Source organism: Sabethes cyaneus, chromosome 1 (genome assembly GCF_943734655.1).
Source record: "Sabethes cyaneus chromosome 1, idSabCyanKW18_F2, whole genome shotgun sequence".
NCBI lineage: Eukaryota > Metazoa > Arthropoda > Insecta > Diptera > Culicidae > Sabethes > Sabethes cyaneus.
Window position 1 is genome coordinate 148,673,108 of NC_071353.1, and position 17,850 is coordinate 148,690,957.

General features: G+C 42.4%; 1 protein-coding gene across 2 annotated transcripts; it reads right to left on the reverse strand.

The window, feature by feature from the left end:
• Positions 1 to 16,053: 16,053 nt before the first annotated feature.
• LOC128742508 (zinc finger protein 665-like) lies at positions 16,054 to 17,850 on the reverse strand. Of its 2 annotated transcripts, none has more exons than XM_053838895.1 (2): positions 17,738 to 17,850; positions 16,054 to 17,683 (listed from the first exon to the last, which is right to left on the reverse strand). In XM_053838895.1, the coding sequence occupies exon 2, from the start codon at positions 17,651 to 17,653 to the stop codon at positions 16,529 to 16,531; it is 1,125 nt and encodes a 374-aa protein (XP_053694870.1). In that variant the 5' UTR covers positions 17,654 to 17,683; positions 17,738 to 17,850; the 3' UTR covers positions 16,054 to 16,528. The 2 variants fall into 2 exon arrangements, with proteins under 2 accessions (XP_053694870.1, XP_053694880.1); XM_053838905.1 differs by having other exon boundaries at positions 16,054 to 17,678; positions 17,738 to 17,788.

A 17,850-nucleotide genomic window follows, 5' to 3' on the forward strand; every position in this document is an offset into this window, starting at 1 on the left:
TATGCGTTTGCCGCCTTTTTCATGTGAGCAACGAAAATGTGACGTCATATCAGCCCCCTGGCTGCTGCAGGCTGCAGCAGTTGAGCTTTTCCGTTGGAAGCATAATCGACCGGCAGAGCATCGTCGTTTCGTTCGTTGTCGGATGAATGTTGTGCTTTTCTTTTCTATGATTATTTATAGCGAGTTCACAACCACTTTTGACGTCTGGTGGGAAGCTTTTGGGAGTGAAATGAAAATCAGTATTTGGACACTGATACTAATTTCTTTATTTCTTAACAAATTTAAACGAAATTTTTCGTAGAAAAATGACATTCCGACAGGTCGGGATTCGTTTGATTCGGTTGAACCTAAACCGATTTGATGTCCTGAAAGTAAAACTTGTAAAAGTGGGCGACTTTCCCGCCAATTTCTTATCGTTCGTACAACGGTTTGGTTCAGCTTGACTGTTCATAAAGGCTTCCTGAGTCCATCAGCTAGTACATAGATCTTCAGAAGTAACATAATCTATCGCCTCGATTCTGCATTCGAATCCGATCAGAAACGTCCCGATCGACGTGTGTTATAGCAAACAATGTTCTTATAAGTTGCAGAGTGAAAACCTGGATTATAAATGTAGAATTGGTTTATTAAGAAAACGAAGTTGCTTCTACAATAGTTTGATATGGACTGAACTTAGGCGAAAATTCTTAATTTGTGTTCTCTACATTATTAACTGGTTGCTATGGTATCACATAACAGCGACGCTTCACGCTTGCTACGATGGATCCGAGAGTTACAATGTTCAACACCTCCGCTCAATCCAACAATCCTAAGTTTGACGTCAGCGGTTTGAACCGGGTGGCTTCCAGAGGCTTTGTGAACAAATCTGCCAGCTGATCACGGGTTCCAATGAACTAGATTCCCAGAGTACCATTGGACTGCTGCACTTAAAGCAACATATTCGGCTTCATTTGATGGCAACGAAACAGTTGTTTGCTTTGACTTTCGATCCTGCAAGTCGGAAACCCAATCCGCATCAGCATATCCGATGAGTGCTTCTGTGTCACTTACGATACATGAGATTTAGTTCTTTTGAACCACTTAAGTATCGTACCACACGTTTCAGTGCATTCCAGTTCACGTGTACAGTTGAAAAATCCTGCTGGAATCGACCGAGGTACCCTACTGGGTAGCAGATATCGGGCCTAACACAGAGCATTATACACATAAGGCTGCCGAGTAATTCCCGAAACGGTTCATCAGAACTAGGCCCTCCAAGAGGCAATTGGATACCGTTTTCCATTAAAGTTTTAGTCGGATTGCACTTGCTCATGCCGAAACGATTCAGAACTTTCATGATGCTGCTTTCTTGCGACATTTTTAGTAAGCCTTCACTACGGTTATAATCGATTCGTATTCCGAGAAAATGCCTTAGCTCTCCGCAATCGGTCATTGCGAACGCTGAAGAAAGCTTTCTTCAATTTGTTGGAGTCCAACTTTCTTCCAGAAATCGAAAGATCATCAACATAAAGGATGACACATAATTCGTCACCTTCACGGTACCTGACATACAGGCAGTAGTCTCGCTTTGACCTGATGAAACCCAGCTTTTCAATCTCGCCGGTGAACTTCTGGTTCCAACATCGTGACGATTGCTTTAGCCCGTAAAGCGACTTTTGCAGCATGCATGCCATTCCCGGCGATGAGCTAACACCTTCTGCTACACAGATGTAAATCTTTTCCTTCAAATCACCGCGAAGAAAGGTTATTTTCACATCCATCTGGTGGAAGAAACCTTCGTGGACACCTACCGCCAACATTATTCTAACTGTTGCAAGCCTGGCCACTGGAGCGTGGGTTTCTTTATAATCCAGCCCACGTTTCTGCAGAAACCCTTTTGCGACAAGCCGAGCTTTGTAGCGCACCGCTCGTTCTTGTTCTTTGTCGTTCTTTGACTCCCCATTTGGTTTTCAATGCCCGCGGGACAAGGCACTAGCTTCCAAACCTGGTTGCTTTCCGCCGAATGCAGCTCACCTTCAACAGCTTTCAACCACTCGTCTCGATCCTCCCGATTCAGGACGTCTTGGTAGGTTTAAGGAACATCTGTGATAGAAGCTAACGCGGCAGAATTTGCTTGATGACCGGTAATATAATCGAGCAACTTACCCGGAAACTTGCGCTCCCGTTCACTATGCCTCGACGACTCACCGCTGGTGTCGCGCCTTCCTGTTTGTGAAGGGACCGTATCGGGGTGCTGCTCAGCTGGATCAGCTTCCTCTGGATCCTCGAAATTTTCTTGGTCTGAGTCTTCTTCGTCAGCATAGTTTTCTAGTACAGGTTCTTGCACTGGTTCCACTTCCCCTCTCTTGCTCGTACGATGGTAACACTTACAACGGTGTTTCCTCTTTTCTAGATTCACATGCGTATGGAAAACAAATTTCATTGAAACGATTCCTTGCTGCTTCTTCTGTTCCAGAGACGATATCCGTTCGGAGCATAGCAAACCATGATCGCTTCTTGACTTTTGGCGTCCAGCTTCTTACGAAGTTGAGCCCGAACCAATGCATACGCCTTGCATCCGACAGTACGAAGTTTCGATAGATCTGGCTTTGTTCCCATTCAGCCGGTGTTGCCGTTTCGGCCACGGCTGTCGATGGACTGCGGTTGATCAAATACATTGACGGCATTGGCATTGACGAATTGATCAGCATGGTTCTTACTTTTTCCACCAACGTTCAGCTGAATCGCTCTGCCACGCCGTTCTGTTGACGCGTATACTGCCGTGAATCGCATATCAGTCCCATATGGAAATTCATCAATCGGCGAAAACAGTGATGAAAGCTATGATCATGTTTATCAAGATAAGAAAAATATCGCATGACATATCGTTATTAACTTGACTCAAGAATATGTATTACAATGTTTTTAATACTTTTGTAGTACTATACAATAAAATTATAATATTTTTGTATAAAAAAACAACAATGGGACTGATATGCCTTTATTTTGCTTGACAGACTGCAGAATAATTGCATATCAGTCCCACTATGACCTAGAAACCGGTTCACGGTGTAACTGTCAAAGTTGATTGTTTCGCTTAAAGTGTTGTTTATTTAAAAGTTTTAATAACTCCTGAAAAATATCCTCGTTAAGTTTTCTTAGAGCGTGTTATGCTTACGATGATAGTTCCGATGAAGATTGTGTTGGTTTTGACTCGAATGATTTTGAACGGTTTTCATGTCGCGAAACAATAATTGAAAATTTTTGGTCATGTTTTGACAATTCATCAGTTTCAGCCGGTGAAATTGAGAAAACTGGTGCAAGTGTTGTAGCAGAAGAAAATGTCGACGAATCTTTGGGATTGGATTATGATTCGGATGGCAGCTTTTTTAAAAACAAACATGTCCAGACATCGTCAAAACCAACCAGAAAGCGTACTAGAAAAGAAATTAGGAAGTTGGATAAGGCGAAAAACAGCGTCTTGCTCATTATGCTATAAGACGAAACTAAAAAAACAATTTTGGATTGAATTACCAGAACAAAACCAGTGAATGCATATTTGATGAACGATCTGTGATGTTTGCTAACATTTTATCTATAATAAGAGTAAATATGAGTAAAGTACGTAAGAGTTGATAAAATTGTGTTATCACTCATTTGAGCTTTAAAGTATGGGATATATTATATCTTCTTCCTGCGGCCACCGCTGTGGGACTGATATGCGATTACTTTTAAGATGGGACAAACTGACCTGATATTTTTTTTATATTTTTTGAAATGAAACTAGCTATTTTTTTCTTACAACCTAAAGAACAATGATAACTAATACTATTTAGCGATTAAACTCAAAATTACAAAAAATACATATGGGACTGATATGCGATTCACGGCAGTTAGGTTACAGTAGTTTCAACTTGAATACCATTAGCCTTGTACAACTTTTCCTGTACTGTCGAACAATACTCCCTGTCTTGGTCCACTGTTAGCTTTGAAATACGCGTCCCGAACTGGGCAGTTACTAACGCTTCGTACTCCAAAAACTTTTGGTAAACTTCCGACTCCCTGACTTCATGAGGTAAATCATAGCGAAGTGCGTTTTATCGTCAATAAACGAAACGAAGTATCTTAATCCGTTCCACGCTGGAGGATCAGTTGGACCACATACATCTGAATGAACACGCTCGAGGGGTAGCTTCGTTCTTTCCCGTGTTCCGTCGAAAGGATTCCGACACTTTTTGCCCTGGGCACAGGCGTCACAGAACCGAATTGGTCCAGGCTTGAAATCCACACCGGTAGCCTAATAGTAGTTCTTTTGCACGTTCCTAGCCATTCCATTTTGGCTTAGATGCCACAGCCGACGATGCCATAGTTCGTTCCGGTCTACCTGTCAAACATTTGCACCTTGACCTTGAACTCGTTGAGATTTCCTTTCATTGGTGCCGTTACAATAACATCACCATTTTTCCTTAAACGCCTTGTTATGTTTGAATATTACCTCTACACCAAATGCCGCCTGCGTCTTGACTGATAATAGATTATCACGAAGATTCGGCACGTACAGTACTTTCCGTGTATTCAGAAACACACCGTGGTTGCTATATCCGTTGATCACATCTTCTTTTGCCACTAGATTTTGGCCATCCTTTGCAACGTTGATCACTACCGGGGTACTCAGACGTTCGCAGGAATCAAGCAGTCCTTTTGCATGTGACCCACTTTGCCACACTTGTGGCATTTTCCCTTGAATTTGCCACTACGCTGGTTCTGCTGATTACCTGCAAATGCCGCCGGAGTCTCTTCAGTTGAATCTTGCACACGATCAGCACGTTTCTGCTCTTCGGCCAGGAGTCGTTGTTTCACTATAATCCATCCATCCAGCCATCCAATATAAGATGTAAGAATGTAAGATCCTCCTCCTTCTTATATTCGAGCGCCGTAACTACCGTGTCATAAGAATCTGGCAACGTCAGGAACGACTGCGCCACGAGATCTGCATTAGTCAGCTCTGCACCAGCCGTTTTCAACTGCCTCGCCAAATAATCAAAGGCCAAAATGTGCGGTCGCATTGGGTCTCCTTCCTTCAGTCGCAGTCGCCCAATTTGCTTTCTCAGTAGCGTTTGGCTAGCCACCGACTCTTCGGTCGTCTACTAAATCGTCAGTCGCATTTGTACGCCGACGACATCCTGGACGGTCAGCTAATTAACAAAACCGCTAAATGTTTTTTTCAATCCAACGAAAGATTGGCGATAGAATTCAAAATGTAAAACATCTAGAATTTCAAGCTTCATCCAGCTGGCTTTTCTAACAAGTCCAGCCAGCTGACCTTGCTGGGCAAGACTCAGTATATTTCCATTTACATACAGCAAACTGCACCAACGGAGAAGGGCAGTCCCGCTTAAAGTAGATAATAAATAAGTACTCGACTTCCGTCCTATAGTTTGAATCGAAATGTCTGCTTTTAACAAACCAAACAAAACAAAAGCTATTACATGAAAGACTCGGAATATGACGGATATAATGAGAAAAACTGATTCTAAATTTAAAGATAGATTTTAATTAAATTGTTAATTGAGTGCATTTACCTTCTCTATTGAAAAAAAATTTCGATCGTTCCTTGCATTAGATACGGCAAGTATTACTATTTCTCCGATGTTCCATTAATTGATGTACGTCTCTAAACCCTTTATCGCATTGTCCACAGATGAACGACGGTATGTCGGCGTGTTTTGTTTTCTTATGATCTTTCAGATGCCAATCTGCATAGAAGCTTATACCGCAAATTTCGCAACGATGCCATCTTGCCGGTGGATTCTTGTGTCGTTGCCGGTGCACTCTCATGTCGCCGGCAAGTCTCGTTACGTACGGGCAGAGGTCGCACCTGTGCCGCCTGGGGCCGCGTTTTCGTTCGTATCTTCGTCTTGGACCCCCTGGGCTAAGAGGCGGATCTCCGGATCCATCTCCAGCAGCAGCAGCAGGACGAAAGTCGTCTTCATATTCATCCAGCTCAATCGGAACACGACCAACCAACCCGGCGGCTTCAGTCTCTTCCCAAGCATCCGAATCGGACGAGTCCCAAGAGTCCTTCCGGTCCATCCTGCCGGTGGTTGAGTTTTGTTTTGCCCACGCCAGCTTTCACGGCCTGAAAACACGTACAGCAAAGCACTAATTTTATCATTACTTGCGTTAACTATTAAATTACACAGTAAATACCTGAACAGAAGGTTTAGCTTTGTATTCCACGTTCTACCAAAATGTGAACTTTTATTGTTTAATTTAGTATTGCTTTTACTAAGATATAAACCTTTCTTTAATAATTTTGTTGCTGCGGCCTGCGAGCTGTTTTGTTTTGTCGTGTTTATTTTTTGGATTTTTTGTTAAAGAGGTACGGTATTGGGCGAATTTTGAATCGATATTTACTCCGACACTCAGTTTAATGAATCTCCCCATAAAAAAATTCTCTCTTCCCTGGCCTTAAACCTGTGAACCTAGGACAGGACATGACACGTTGTATCGCAAAGGAGCCAATTTGCTGTCAAAAAAGAGCCAGCTTCCTGATTGGCTGATTTCATGCGTGCAACTGTAGAAACAAAAATTCACAAGGGAAGCGCAAAAGTGTTGCTGGAAACCATAGCAAACCCTGAAACAATCAAGTTTTTCACGTTACTACTGTGTTACCTGACCCACTGCGAAATGCGCTCTATTCGCGGGATCGTGTTGGTTCGAAAGGTTTCGAAAAATATCGCCCTTGTATCGAAAATATCGTTAATTTTGATCACTAAAAATAAGGTACTTAAACGTTATATTGCGGTTATTTACATAAATTTTCATCCTGTTGCGGCGGTAACCCGCATCGTCAATCACCGCAACGAGAACAAGGCAAGGTGGCCAAATATATTTTGGTTTATATGCGCAATTGTTACTGATGCTTTAGCAACTAAAACTACATAAAAAAAACGTCTTTTAGCCTTTTACATTCAAAAATATGTATTATATAAATTCATTGAATATCATAAGTATAAAAATATGTGTAAATAGTAACAAAATTTAAGAAGTACGGAATGGGGTTGCAAGTATCTAAACAATAGAAATTAATCTATTTGTATGGCAGCTCTGGACAAAAGCACATCCTTCAATATTTGGCGAGGTCAGCATTGGGCGATAATGTATCGATATAACTGGTATCGATATTCGTGGACGAAATCTCGATATAGTTTTTTTTGAAATAGTTAATTTCGGCATGCATATAACAGCTTTGTAAATGTTAACACGTTATACGGAGTGTTATAAAACAAATGTAAAATGCAGATTCGTCACGTGATGCGAACAATTTTGCTGATTATGCTTTCAGCTGAGTATACGTATCGATATGTGAAAAATATCGATATTCAATTAACGAAAATTCGTCAGCTTCGCTCAATACAGAATTATTTTGACAGCTTGCTATGAACTTTCCGAGAATGAAAAGATTTCTTGCAAAGCACAATATTTCATGTGCCAGTAGTACGCAATAATTATATTGTGAAACTGAATTGTTATTTATGCAACTTTTTACAAATTAAATGCAATAACAAAAGCACAACTTACAAAAAATCGTTTGTTATCGATATTAACTGCATATGCGTTATAAACGAATAAAGCGTATGGTTACGTTTTATTTCAATAATACGCATATTCGCAGTGAGTCAGGTAAAACAGTAGGTTTTAAAGAGGTTGTTTATCGTGGAGTGTTAACATAAAACAAACTAAATCGATATTGTCAATTGCAAGGAAAATTGTACCATTCAAAGTGCGATATCGCTCATAAAAGTGCTATTTTGCATTAAATCGTTTCGGTATCTTCGGCGCACTTATTACTTGGAAGATAACGAAAAAGTGCGCCGAAGATACCGAAACGATTTAATGCAAAATAGCACTTTTATGAGCGATATCGCACTTTGGATGGTACAATTTTCCTTGCAATTGACAATATCGATTTAGTTTGTTTTATGTTAACACTCCACGATAAACAACCTCTTTAAAACCTACTGTTTTACCTGACTCACTGCGAATATGCGTATTATTGAAATAAAACGTAACCATTCCTTGCAATTGACAATATATAGGGTAACCAACGTATTTTGGACCCCATCAGCAGCTGTACATAATTTGGACACTTACAGCAAAATCTAATGGAAGTGTCCAAATTATGTACAGCTGCTGATGGGGTCCAAAATAGGTTGGTTACCCTAAGTATCATTCGATCGGATTGGATCTATTTTTGTGTAATTAGTGATCAACTACTGTTTTACCTGACTCACTGCGAATATGCGTGTTATTAAAATAAAACGTCACCATGCGTTTTATTCGTTTATAACGCATATGCAGCTAATATCGATAACAACCCATTCTTTATAAGTTGTGCTTTTGTTATTGCATTTAACTTGTAAAAAGTTGCATAAATAACAATTCAGTTTCACAATACAATTATTGCGTACTACTAGCACTTGCAATACAGCCTGAATTCGTTAATTGGGCCACGACTGCACTCTAGCTGATTCGCTAATTGGGCCGACTGACAGTTGTTAGAAATTTCTAAACTCGAAAATTCCATGCAATTTTGACATTCAAGTTGTCACATAGCCCAATTAGCGAACACCCAATTAACGAACCGCCCAATTAACGAACCACCAATTAACGAAACTTTGCTGTATAACGTTTAAGGCTGTGAACCATTTCGCGAAATTTTTAACTTTTTGGTTAAAATTTGACAGTTCGATGGTTTTCCGAAAATAACCCTGCTCGGGAGCATGGTTAGTTTTAACCACCGCATCGACATCTCTATAACGAGCTGCAGTAAACGTCAGCGACAACATGTCGTGGGCTCAAAATTTGACAGCGGGCCCAAATCAGACTGCTGGCAGTTGAGTGAAACGCAGTGCTGACATGCTATATCGTTTTCGCACACACGAGATGTTGGCAGCGAAAACATGGTTGCCTGCCGATGGGGTGGTTTTAACCAAGTTCTGAGAGCCAATGAGATATGCACAGGTGAGGAAGAGAGCTTCGACAAGTTTCACTGATTTTTCGTTAGATTTTTTTTACATTGGTATGGATGGGTATGAAATGGAGAGAGTTACCTGGAAAGAGCGTCAAACATAGCTCTGGCTCTCTCAAGCTCCCACCTGGCGCCTCCACGCAGATCTAAGTCAAATGATGACGGTCGATGGCCTTACCCGGAAATGCTTCACGTACTTACTGAAGCAGCTAAGCTAGGAGGTGCGAACTAGAGCGCCTGTTCTCCAGGTGAGGGGCGGCTCACACAGCGTCTGTCTCGTAACGGGCGGCTGAATATGAAATGCTGTATCCCGCAAGCTATACCTAAGATGGCAGACCCATCAGCGGGATGTAGGTATCGCGACCCCGGTGAGGTAGTATACCGAAAACTCAATTACCACGAACAACGAACAAAGAAATTCAGGACGGAACAATCGGTATAGGACACGGCAAGGGACAAGGAAACGATTAAGGGATAACGATTGGAAACTTGGTACCTGGAATGTCCGAACTCTCCATGAACCGGCACGGGCTGGCTTGCTTGCTCGAGAGCTGCATCAACTCGGAGTGGAGATCGCTGCTATTCAGGAAGTTCGGTGGCCAAATTCCGGAGAAAGGGAGTTCCGTGCAGTAGACCCTATTGCAGGCACTTCTTTTAAGTACCACATCTACTACAGTGGCGGTAAGAAAGCTGAACATGGAGTCGGTTTCGTAGTGTTGGGAAAACAAAAGCAACGAGTTATCCGGTGGAGGCCCGTAGATGACCGTATATGCGTGTTGAGGATTAAGGGCAAATTCTTCAACTATAGCCTAATCAACTTATACGCACCGACAAATGATAAATCCGATGATGCTAAAGACGAGTTTTACGACAAGCTTGAGAGGACCTATGGAGAGTGCCCAAAACACGACGTGAAAATCATCATCGGAGATGCAAACGCGCAGATCGGGAGGGAGAAATTCTTCCGTCCAGTTATTGGAAGACATAGCCTGCATCTGTCGACCAATGATAACGGTCTGAGGCTCATAAATTTTGCCGCGGCCAGAGGGATGGCGATCTGTAGCACCTACTTTCCACGTTTGAAAATTCGGAAACAAACCTGGAGGCATCCAAATGGAGACTCTAGCTCTCAGATCGATCATGTCTTGATTGACGGTCGACACTTTTCGGATGTTATCGATGTACGGTCTTTTCGTGGACCAAATATCGACTCTGACCACTATCTCGTAGTGAGTAAGATTCGCGCAAGGCTGTCGAACACGGCGAAAGCTCGCACTGAAAGGACGCTGCGTTTCAACATCCAGCGGTTAACGGCAGACGGCGTTGCAGTGGAGTACGCCAGGAAGCTTCACCAGCGAATCGCAGAACAGCAGGTAGAAGAAGAAGAAGAAGATATAAATGGGCTGTGGAGGAACATCCATGGTGCCATCCAAACAACAGCGAGAGAGGTGGTAGGCACGACGCGTGGAAGACAGCGTAACAGCTGGTTTGATGCCGAATGCCAGAGAGAGACAGACGAAAAGAACCAGGCCAGGAGTCGCATGCTCACTGCGGCAACGCGTCAAAACAGAGAGAGATACAGAGAGACTAGAGCTGCGGAAAAAAGAATCCATCGTCTAAAGAAACGCGAGTACGAGGAGCACGTGCTTGCCGGCGCAGAGGAGCGATACGCCAGCAACGACACACGGAGTTTCTATAAAACGGTGAGAAGCAGGAATTTTGCCATGCCTGTGATGTGCAATGATAGTGCTGGCAACCTGCTTACCGACAAAACGGCGGTAGCAGCCAGGTGGAAGGAGCACTTCCAGACACTATTGAATGGAGAGGTAAATGAGGAGATCAGCAGGGACCGGATAGAAATTGTAAGCGATGGTCAAGCTGTGGAGCCACCAACACAGGAGGAGGTTAAGAAGGCAATCAGTGAGCTGAAAAACGGTAAGGCTGCTGGGAAGGACGGTATCCCGGCTGAACTTCTAAAAGCGGGGAGCGAGCGGCTGTACGAAGCAATCCACCGGATCATTGTCAGGATCTGGGAGGAAGAACAAATGCCGGAGGAGTGGTTGGATGGCCTCATTTGCCCAATTTTCAAAAAGGGACATCGACTGGAGTGTAAAAACTATCGAGGAATTACATTGCTCATTTCTGCCCACAAGGTGCTTTCCCGTATCCTGTTCTGCAGACTGAGACCGTTAGCGGAGTCCTTCGTCGGCGAGTACCAAGCTGGTTTTCGTGAGGGTCGCTCCACGACGGATCAGATGTTTACCCTGCGCCAGTTGCTAGACAAGTTCCGGGAGTACAACTTGCAGACACACCATCTGTTTGTGGACTTTAAAGCGGCGTACGATTCAGTTAAACGAAATTAGCTGTGGCAGATAATGCTAGAACATGGTTTTCCGACGAAACTAGTTACGCTGATTCGTGCGACGCTGGATGGATCCAAATCATGCGTTAGAATAGCGGGTGAGACCTCAGCTGCTTTCGTGACGTTGGATGGACTGAAGCAAGGGGACGCACTCTCTAACCTGCTATTCAACATTGCCTTGGAAGGTGCATTACGAAGAGCAAACGTGGAAAGGAATGGAACTATCATCACGAAATCTCACATGCTTTTTGGTTTTGCGGATGACGTCGATATCATCGGAATCAACCGTAGAGCAGTAGAAGAGGCCTTTAGGCCCTTTAAAAGGGAAGCTGCGAGATTGGGACTTACCATTAATACCGCCAAAACGAAGTACATGGTTGCTGGTAGGGAACGTGGGAGCTCAAGTGGTGTTGGTGCCGAGGTGGAGTTAGATGGGGAACGATATGAAGTAGTGGAGGAATTTATATACCTTGGTACACTCGTGACATGTGACAACGATGTAAGCCGCGAAGTGAAACGACGAGTTGCAGCCGCGAAAGCCCGTAGAAAGCCCGGATTACGTAGCCAGCTGAAGTCCCGTAGTTTGCAAATTCGCACAAAACTGGCGCTCTACAGAACACTAATCCTCCCGGTGGCCCTTTACGGACACGAATCATGGACGCTAAAGGAAGCTGATCGGCGAGTGCTTGGGGTTTTTGAGCGTGAAATTCTGCGATCTATACTTGGTGGCAAAATGGAAAATGGAGTGTGGCGCAGACGCATGAATCACGAGCTGTACCAAGTATACAAATATGCTGATATAGTGACGGTAGTGCAATGTGGCAGGCTGCGGTGGGCTGGACACGTGGCCACAATGCCCGATGAAAGAGTAGCCAAAACTATTTTCAGCAGAGAACCAGGAAGAGGCCGTAGACTCCGAGGCAGACCCCGCACCCGGTGGGTGTGTGCTGTCGAAGACGATGCACGTTCAGCTGGTGTTCGTGGGGATTGGAGAACGGCAGCCCAGGACCGACGGTACTGGAGGACTATAATTCGTTCGGCGCAGGATCGGTAACGGACAGTTGCCACTAAAGTAAAGTAAGTAAGTATGGATGCTTATTGCATTATAAATTTGTTCAAACAACTCGGGTTGAAATGAGATGAATTTTATCTATCGAATAAAAGCAAATGAACATCAAAAATTCCTCCGATTTTAACTCGGACAGAAAAAACAATATTTTCATCCTCACCTTATATGCTCTCATTGAGCAAAAAAAACTATCAATCCGTCAAATATGAAATGGTTCACATTCTGAACTGATTTTAACCACTCAAGGAGAAATAACCATCGAACTGTCAAGTTTTAACCAAAAAGTTAAAAATTTCGCGAAATGGTTCACAGCCTAAGTACGTTATTTTTAGTGATCAAAATCGACGATATTTTCGATACAAGGGCGATATTTTTCGAAACCTTTCGAACCAACACGATACCGCGAATACAACGCTATGCGCAGTTAGAGTGACTATATACAGAGTGGCCTCAAGTCATCCCAAATGTATGCGGTTAATCCTAAGTTTTTCTTTCTTTTTCCTGCATACGCGTTGGATAGGTTGTCTGCTCGATTGGAATGACACTGACAGATAATTATCATTCCAATTTTGACATTGTCGCCACTCTGTATATAGTCACTCTATGCGCAGTGAGTGGTGAGTCAGGTAACACAGTAGGTATGCTGACGAACTAGAAGCATTTAAGTGGGAACTGCATCAACTGGTCTTCATCAATGAAGATTCCCGTGACATGCCTCGAAACTACGGATACGGGGTAAAAGGTAAAAAGCAAGGAAAAAAGTGGTTCCCAAGTAACAACGGTAGCTGAATTGCGAGAGCAATTGCTGTTTACGGGTTGGTTTAAGGCGATCAAAGCTGCATAAAGTAAGCACTTAAATGGTGTTTAAATAAGCGATGTTTAAGTTACTTTAAGTTTTTCAAACCATTTCTCTCCCAAAAGCTGATAAACAAGCTTAATAGCGGATTTTTCTGCTAAACAATCTGCTTCTCAACAGCCATAAACATCAAACCGTATTACGGCTGCTTAAAGGTGTTAAAGTGTAGGGTGGATGCTTTCATTAGGCTCATAGCTTTCAACCCAGATAACACAAAACCGTCATAGAAGGTCACATTAAATCGTTTTCATGTCAATTTCACATTGGAATTGCATAATGATTAGAGTATGTCAAATCGAAGTGAACAATAAGTTGTTTTGCAGTCGTGCGTGCATTCATATACAATTCATGACTGTGAATTATAGCAGTATAGAAGATTACAGTATTTGATTATATCTTAATCATATATTCAGGAGTATTTAGTTGCGTGTTACAAAAACTACGCAAAATAGAATTACAAATAATTGTCAAAGCTTTCGCACATATATCGCCTCCACTTTGGTACATATATGTTCTTTTATGGCGTGAAATATAACTTTTTCGTTCAGATATGATTTCGTATACAGCCTGAATTCGTTAATTGGGCCACGACTGCACTCTAGCTGATTCGCTAATTGGGCCGACTGACAGTTGTTAGAAATTTCTAAACTCGAAAATTCCATACAATTTTGACATTCAAGTTGTCACATAGCCCAATTAGCGAACACTCAATTAACGAACCACCCAATTAACGAACCACCAATTAACGAAACTTTGCTGTATCTCAGTTGCAATCGAGATATACAAACCAAATGGTTTACTGGGCATCCTTTTTGTAAGTACCATGAAAAAGCTATTCAAATTCATGGTCATGTCTAGTAATTTTGACTACGATTCTGTTATTTTTGTTCTGTATCGGGGTAACGCCGAAAGCAACGCATAGTAATTCTGACCAGAACACTGCTTAAGCTAAACAGAAATCTTTTCTGCAAAAATTCACTGGTGTGTCCTTGGGTGTCTTTTTAATTTTACCCTCTAATATGCACGCAGAAAAATAAATTGTAAATGCAAAAGAATTCTGTATAAATTCAACAGAAAGTATGGTTGATCTGCAAAATTAAACAATTTTTACATTTTTGCACTTGAACAGCAAACAATCATGAACGTATCCATAGTAACTCCGTCAGGGCGAACTCGACGCTTCTCCAATGAATGTCAAAAGATTGTGCCCACTTGTGCTCAATATCCGCCATTATCGCTCGTGGAAAGCTGGATTGTTGTTTCAAACTATCATCATTTTTCTGCGTGTGGTAACAATTACCCATGATTCTAATTGTTTCAGTTAGAGTGACTATACAGCAAAGTTTCGTTAATTGGTGGTTCGTTAATTGGGCGGTTCGTTAATTGGGTGTTCGCTAATTGGGCTATGTGACAACTTGAATGTCAAAATTGTATGGAATTTTCGAGTTTAGAAATTTCTAACAACTGTCAGTCGGCCCAATTAGCGAATCAGCTAGAGTGCAGTCGTGGCCCAATTAACGAATTCAGGCTGTATACAGAGTGGCGACAAGTCATCCCAAATGTATGCAATGCGGTTTTTTCAAGGTTTTTCTTTCTCTCTCCTGCATACGCGTTGGATAGGTCATCTGCTCCATTGGAATGACACTGACAGATAATTTTCATTCCAATTTTGACATTGTCGCCACTCTGTATATAGTCACTCTATATGATAACTGAATGTCGGAGTGAATATCGATTCAAAGATTTGCCGTGACAATATCGATTCAGAAACAGACGGGTCCCATTCGCCTAATATTTACCTTGTTTTTTTGGGTTTTTTGTTTATTTAAACAAAAAATTAAAACAAAACCAAACAGCTCTCTCTCTCCAGCCGCGCGCGCTGCAGTTGATAAAAATGGATGAAATCAAAGAAAGACTATTATACCTATTGTATTCAAAAACGATAAAAACTATTAGATGTGAAACTCACATTCCTCAAGGACGTGGAATGCAAAATAAATCTGAAACAAGCTTTCCATAGGAATTTACTGTGTATGTGATTACCTCCATTTGTTTAGCTCAAATAGTATTGTAATAGAATTAGTAGACCTTTGCTGTTGGTGGTTTCAGGTTCAGGTCCCGATAATTTGCGTGAACGCTGCGTGGCGAAGCTCAACCATGGATAGGATGGGCTGTAACGACTCGGAAGCTGCCCAAGCAGAAGACGATGCCACTGGGTTACCGGTTGAGTTGAAGAAAGATGGCTACGCTCAGTGCGAATCTTTTAAATGTTATCGCAAACCCGGACCCGGTACCGGGAGTGCGTCGCCTGCCTCTTATTTCACAGTCACAGTCCGCAGAAGAGGTCCACAGAATGCGGACGGAATATGGGCGTACGATGGGCACGAAACAGAAGATGACGAAGTGTACGAAACAGACGATGACGATGAGTACGACACCGAAGATGACGAAGAGTACAAAGAGTACATGCAAAAGCGCTTGACGGAGCTGCTGGCGGGGAAAAAAATGAAAATACGACACAAACCACAGCCGAAAAAATGCACTGAAAAACCTCCATGGCAACGCAGTTGTAGGCTTTGTGCCCAGGCGTTTTATGAACGTTCACAGCTTAAACAGCATATAAGAACGGCACACCCATTAGGCCAACCGACGGCCGAATGTGGCCATTGCGGACGGCGGTTTAAGGATTCAAGGCTGCTGTGCCGGCATCGAGCCCGAAGTGTGACTTGCCGCAGCTGGCACTACGCGCCAAAGGGGGAAAATGATCGTGTGATTTCGATTGATTAAATCTGGCGCAAACCTGACTTGGGATGAATTTTTTATCATTCATTTGCTAAAAATTGAGTTGCTTCTTTCACTATATCCATATCCATCTCCATCATATCTGGAATAGGTATGCAATATAATAGTGTTTTTTGTTATGTTGTTTTATTTTTTCCGGTTCATTTTTAACATATTAGTATTTTCATTTCTGATGTTAAATAACATTTTGTTCTGAGCGAATTCGATGCGAACACTACCTTTGTAGCAAGTATTTGTTCCGTCATTATATTTTAACGTGTTACTTTGTTTTTGAAATAGGAACTCGAAGAAATCTTACAAGTAGGAAAGATTTTTTCTGAAAATTTCGAAGAGCTTTTTAGGAAGTTCTGATGTATTTACGAAGAATTATTCGAACTGTACAAAACCAGTGAATAATTTAGTTACTTTTGAATTAAAATTTCATGTTTAACTGATGCAATTGCGGTCGTTCTTTGTACCAATTGCTGTAGCGCGCGTTACTTCCCCCACGTCCAATGGTTCTTCAGGCTCTTCCGATGGTTCATCCGAGTTGGAGCATGGTTCGCGTTCAGTCTTAATGCTGCCACCGAGATCAATCAAGTTCGGGCGACAGGGTTCGCTGGAACGTTGATGTTTCGCCAGCCACGTTGCAGACAGGTACAGTTTTCCACACCGCTTGCACCGGAATGATCCGTGCCTTTTTCTGTGGCACCGTTTATGTGCTTCGAAGAATCGTTTCACATCAAAGCTTTTTTCGCACATATCGCAATGGTAATTTGAGCTGATGTGCGTTTTCGCGTGAAGCTTCATCTGATGGCGATACCTCGTGCGCTTTCCACAGACGTCGCACTCAAATGGCGGAATACTGGCGTGGAGCAGCTGATGAGTACTTAAACTGTGTTTGGTGGTAAATCGTTTACCACAGGTGTCACACTGAAATGGTTTTCGCCCGGTATGCGTGCTCATGTGCATCATCAGCTGATCATCGCGAAGGAACCTTTTCGGGCATACCGTACAGGCGTACTGTCTTTCTATGGCGGTGTGAACGCGCAAGTTATGCGCTTTCAGATGTTTAAACATTGTACCGCAAATTTCACATGTAAAGCGAAGCAGACAAGAATTTTTGTGTATTTTCTCCTGTTTTTTCGTTAAAGCCACGCTCTGGCAAAAGTCACACCGTTCCGCTAGGTGTTGATTGCGGATGTGAGCGTGCAGAGATTTTTGGTTCGAAAAAATCATAGCACAGATGCGACACTGCGTGTCGTTGCTCGTGTACCGGATAATCTGTTCGTTAGGTTCGTCAATCATGCCGTCGTACTCGTCGATTTGAACTTCCGGATCGATAAATGCGAAGCCAACCTCGTTCCCGTACGGGACTTTCTGCGGGTTGTCTTCTTCCTTTTCTTCCGCACCGGTAGAAATTTCATACTCATTGTCATCGTCAATAATTTGTTCGTACTTTTGAATTTTTGTGACCGTAAAGGCCGAATCAGCATCTTCACTTTGGAAAATGTTACCGTCTTCTACTTTTACCGGAAAATTTAAGTTACCACTTCCTTCCAGAGAATTCATATTTTGTTAATTTTTTATCCAATTTCTGAACTGGAAGCAATTAATTGAGCGAACTTGTCGACGAGTTACACTTACAGCACTTACCAGTAATTATAATTCACAATGAAAACGAACGATGTAACCAATCGTAGCTAACTTGAAGTATCTAATACTAACTATTAAATGAATATCCATTCTGAACTTGATCTGCAATAAAT

Coding starts and splice junctions, on each gene's coding strand:
- LOC128742508 (XM_053838895.1), bottom strand. CDS start 17,653: ATGAATTCTCTGGAAGGAAGTGGTAACTTAAATTTTCCGGTAAAAGTA.